This window comes from Aplysia californica, unplaced genomic scaffold (genome assembly GCF_000002075.1).
Source record: "Aplysia californica isolate F4 #8 unplaced genomic scaffold, AplCal3.0 scaffold00164, whole genome shotgun sequence".
NCBI classification, from domain to species: Eukaryota; Metazoa; Mollusca; class Gastropoda; order Aplysiida; family Aplysiidae; genus Aplysia; species Aplysia californica.
In genome coordinates, this window is record NW_004797434.1 from 1043535 (window position 1) to 1048263 (window position 4729).

Below are 4729 nucleotides of genomic sequence, written 5' to 3' on the forward strand. Positions count from 1 at the left end.
AAAGAGAGAGAGAGAGACAGAGAGAGATAGAGACAGAGACAGAGGGACAGACGGAAACAACAGAAAGTAACATAAAAGAAAAGAAGGCGGAGAGATAAGGACGATAGATGTTTGATGGGAAAGAAGTAACAAACTACACCAGAGCATCCGCCAACCACCCACCACTTAGATAGATATATAAACAGAGGAAGAAATAAGGCGATATACCAAAATTGTCCTACCTGTGAAATCTTCTGGACAAACGCATTCTCCGTGTAGACAGTCTCCGCCGTTCAGACAAAAGATATTCCTACAGGACAGCACCTCGACATTGCAAAGACGTCCCGTATAATTCGCCTCGCAGTCGCAGTACAGAATATCGTCCGCACTCTCCGGGTAGGCAATCCGGGAAAACCCACTCCCTGTACCACTGGCAAGCGGCGCTGGGGTTGTGCCGGCATTGAAATCCTCAAACTCCCGGTGTTTGCACTCTCCGTGCTCACACGGTTTGCGGAGACACGGGTCGACAAACTCACAGAATGTGCCCAGATGACCTTGCGTACACTTGCAGGTGGCTTTGTACTGTGGGATGTTGACGGGGCGAGCCTGAACATTTCCTTGGCCTGTGGCGAATGTCCCCGACAATGGCGTCAACAATCCTGCTTGGTCGTGTGTTACTTCACACCTGTTCAGAAAGAACGTGATAAGATCTATAATTTATCATCTGTAACTTCACATCTGTCTAGAAAGAAAGCGGTTATAATAGTATGATGACGTCAATAACGTTCACATCTGTCAAGAAAGAAAGAAAGCGGTATTGTACTATCGTCTGTTACTAGAAAGCGGTTCTTTACTAGGTCTGTAACTTCACCCCTATTTAGAAATAAAGTGTTTATGTGCTTTCATTTGTTGCTTCACAATTGGTTATTTAAGAGGCGGGACCTCCGAGTTTAACGTCCATCTCCGAAAGGACTGAGCCAAGTGGGGAATTCGGGGAAAGTACCTTTCTCAAGGACACAAAGTCGGACTGAGCTTAGGCTCAAACCCTCAAACCTGCAATCTTATTAATTAAAGGGGAGGGAGTGCTTTTTACTTTGGTATAAAATTGTGTGATTTACAGCACTGAATACGACACACCATTCCCACCCAAACCCAAGCCCCTTTCCTCTAATAAAATAAGACCAGACAAGACTAAAAAAATTTCTCACTCACTTTTTTTAGGAGGGTAGCAGGTGCTCTGACGTAGTCTGCTCCTTCTTTCTTATCAAACATCTATCGTCCTTATCTCTCCTTCTTTTGTTGTGTTTTTCACTTTCTTGTAACACCTCTAACCTTCTTCACTTATATGAGCTTATTGTGCTGCAAGTTGGGTAAAATGTCTACTAACACAAATATTCTATCCTCCTACTTTTCGTGTTTGTCACTCCCTTGTAACACCTCTAAACGTCGGCACTATGACTTACCCCAGTTACAAGTGCCATAAAACTCTAACAAAAACACAATCACTCACTTGGCCTGATTCTTTTTGTGTGTTTGTCACTCCCTTGTACCACCTCTAAACCTCGGCACTCACATAACCTAATTGTGTTGCAAATGCCGTAAAACTCTAACAAAAACACAGTCACTCACTAGGCCTGATTTTGTGTGTGTGTGTGTTTTTCTTTTATAACACCTCTAAGCTCCGGCACTCATATGACTTAACTTTGTTGCAAGTGTCGTTAAACTCTTACTAAAACACAATCACTCACCGGCCCTGATTCTGACAAGGATTCCTGTCCTGTGAGCAAGGGTTCTCGGCCTCACATCGGGCCCCCACCCACTCGTTCGAGCACACACACTCATAGCGCGTGCTGCTCACCGTCCTGCACCGGCCCCCGTTCAGGCACTCGTGCACGCTGCAAGGGTCAAACACGGAGCAGTCAGGCCCGCTAAAGCCGTCCCGGCACTGGCACTTGTACTTGTCAGGCGGAATGTTCCGGCATGTTGCGCCGTTCTTACACATCTGAAACAAAAAACAGAGAGTATCCCTCTATTAACTTTAGTAGTTTTTTTGTGGTGTAAATGAGGTGTTCTTAACTTTAAGAACCATTGAATGGCGTTGGTGGCCTAGTGGATAGGCTTCCGGACTCGTAATCGTGAGGTTGCGTGCGGGTTTGGGGGTTCGAGTCTCAGCTCGGTCCGATTTTGTGTCCTTGAGGAAGGCATCACCATCATCATTGCCTTTCTCACCCTGGATCAGGACATAGGCCACGAACAAACACTCTCCACCTTTTCCGATCCTGGGCTAGTCGCTTGATGTCACTCCACGTCTTCCCACTTTTCCCACTTTTCACTTGAGAAAGGCACTTTACACGAAATTCCCATTTGGCTCGGTCCTTTCGGAGATGGAGCTTAACTCGGAGTCCCGCCTCTTAAAGGACTTAATAGTGTTTATAGAGGCGTTGAATCCATTTTAAGAACTGTTGGTTGTTGAACTGACAGCTGCCAATAATATTATTGTTCTCAGGCATTGGGATAAAAGTAAAAGATTGCAAGTCTTAACACAGTTTAATCGTTGGTATCACCGACCTCAAGGGAGTCTTTTATTTCATCATTAGTGATGTTTTCTCTACTTTGGGCCAGATCATGGCTGTATGTCGCAAGTCTAATACAGGATAATACTCTTGGACTTTACTTTCATTTTCGAAAAAAATCGTTCATGTTACAGGCAAGCATACGCGGTTATAAAGTTACCCCTATCATTAACCATCTAGAAACTGAACTTAAATACTGCACTTTAAAAAATCATGACATTTGAAATGGTACATGGAAATATATTAAATAGATAGACTCCGCCCTTATTTTCGAAAAGAGTAGTATTGGACCCATTTCTAAAAAGCAAGGTCTAGCCTGATAGAGAACACTGACTTATGGTCCATCGAGGTTAACTATTTTCAGATATCAATATCTTCACTGAATATGTCTAATAATATGTGAGGCAGCGTGGTGGAATCAGGCTCTCGTCAAAATAATCAAACTGAAGAAACTTGCATTTTTCCTTAGGTTTGTTTATTTTTATCAAATTTGTTTTTTGGCTCAACACCTTTCATGCCCATTAAAGAACTCATTTAAGTGTGGATTTTTCTTAAAAACGTTGATTAAAGGCACAAAAAATATAAATTTTCAGTTGACCTGGACTCTTAAGCTAAGGAAATAACTAATCTTTGGCAGTCATTTTCTCACTAATTTTACCTCTGAAAACAGGTGACCCCCACCTCCTTCATTCGCAAATAGCTCGACTTGTATTCAAGATAAATGATTTTTTAAAAATCCAAATAAAGACAAGTGAACAAGCTTTAAAATGATACCAATAACTCTACATGCCCAAAACTTGACGAGAGCCTGATTCCACCACGCTGCCTCACATATAGCACGTGCGGTCATTGAGGGTTAATTTATGTCTATATCTTACTTCTACTTTTATTTTTCATCCTCTGTTATCCTTAAGCATCGAGGAAAGATGCAGTTTCCTATGCTAGGCTACTCTGCAACTCTTTCAATTGGCATTATGTTGCAATTTCTTAGGGTTCCCTTGACTTCCCGAATCCATCTTTTGCATGGCTTAACTCGTTAATTTATGTAAAGTATTAAAAAAACACAACCAACCCCCCCCCCCCCAAAAAGAAGAAAAAAAAAGAAAGAAAGATTATGGACTTACTTCCATCACACACATATTGAGGTATTCACAGGTGTCCCCGTACCACTCGTCAAAGCAGGTGCACTTGTTGGCAGACTGATGACCCTCGGGGTCACCTGAACCTCTCGCGCTCTCGCACGTGCCATGGTCGTTACAGGGTGACGTCCGACACACGTCATAGTTCTCACAAGAGTCACCGTAGAATCCAAGAGTGCAGTTGCAGCTAGGAAAAGGGGGAATGGGATAATGGGGGTGGAGGTGGAGGAGGGGGGATGGTATGAAAAAGGGGTTATAGACTATTGCAAACTAATGTATGTTTTTATAGAAGTGGCACTAAAAACTTTTTCACGATTTCATCTTTTTCCCCCCAGTTCCCTATAAGATTGATTGGCTCTCTTCTGGAGGATGGGCACAATAATTGAACCATAACTGGTAGTGTAAATATTCTTTTTAAAATTGTCGATTTGGTCTTTGAGACTTTTTTCATCTTGAGGATGTCTGTCTGTCTGTCTGTCTGTCTGTCTGTCTGTCTGTCTGTCTGCCTGTCTGTCTGCCCGTCTATCTGTCTGCTTGAAACTGCATTTTGTCTTTTTGAGATTGTTTTTTATTAGCGAGCGTCCCATGAAGGCTTCTTGGAGTACTACCTGTTGGACTTTTGCTTCTTCTAAGACATTCCCGGCAGTCGCCTTTTTCCTACCAAGAAATTCTCAATGGTCTCCGTAGAAACCACATTTCTGTTGCTCCCATTTTATTTTCACTGTTCTTTCTACATAGTATTATGAAGCAAACGAACTCTCATTAGTTGCTGGCTCATAGTACTCGGTCCTACCTGGTGCTGTTCTCCTCAGTCACGTCGTTCAAAATACAGGTGCCGTTGCCACAGCTCACCCCGTGGCATTTGTCTTGAGTTTGGCATTCACTCCCAGAGAAACCTGGCTTACATTGACACTGATAGGAGCCGGTTTCACTAACAGAGCATACCCCGTGGTTGCGGCAGGGCTCGAGGTAGCAAGGGTCCCCAGTCTCACACTGCTTGCCTAATGAACCCGGGGAACACTGAGGGGGGAAAAAGGT

General features: G+C 43.3%; 1 protein-coding gene across 1 annotated transcript in view; it reads right to left on the reverse strand.

Moving 5' to 3' along the window:
- Positions 1 to 4729, reverse strand: part of LOC101854253 (fibropellin-1) — a 12300-nt gene that overhangs the window by 6069 nt on the left and 1502 nt on the right. The window contains exons 2-5 of the mRNA XM_035969627.1: positions 4485 to 4711; positions 3677 to 3878; positions 1728 to 1981; positions 222 to 664 (exon numbers count right to left, since the gene is read on the reverse strand). Of these exons, the coding sequence (XP_035825520.1) occupies positions 222 to 664; positions 1728 to 1981; positions 3677 to 3878; positions 4485 to 4711 (1126 nt within the window). The remainder of the gene's footprint in view (positions 1 to 221; positions 665 to 1727; positions 1982 to 3676; positions 3879 to 4484; positions 4712 to 4729) is intronic.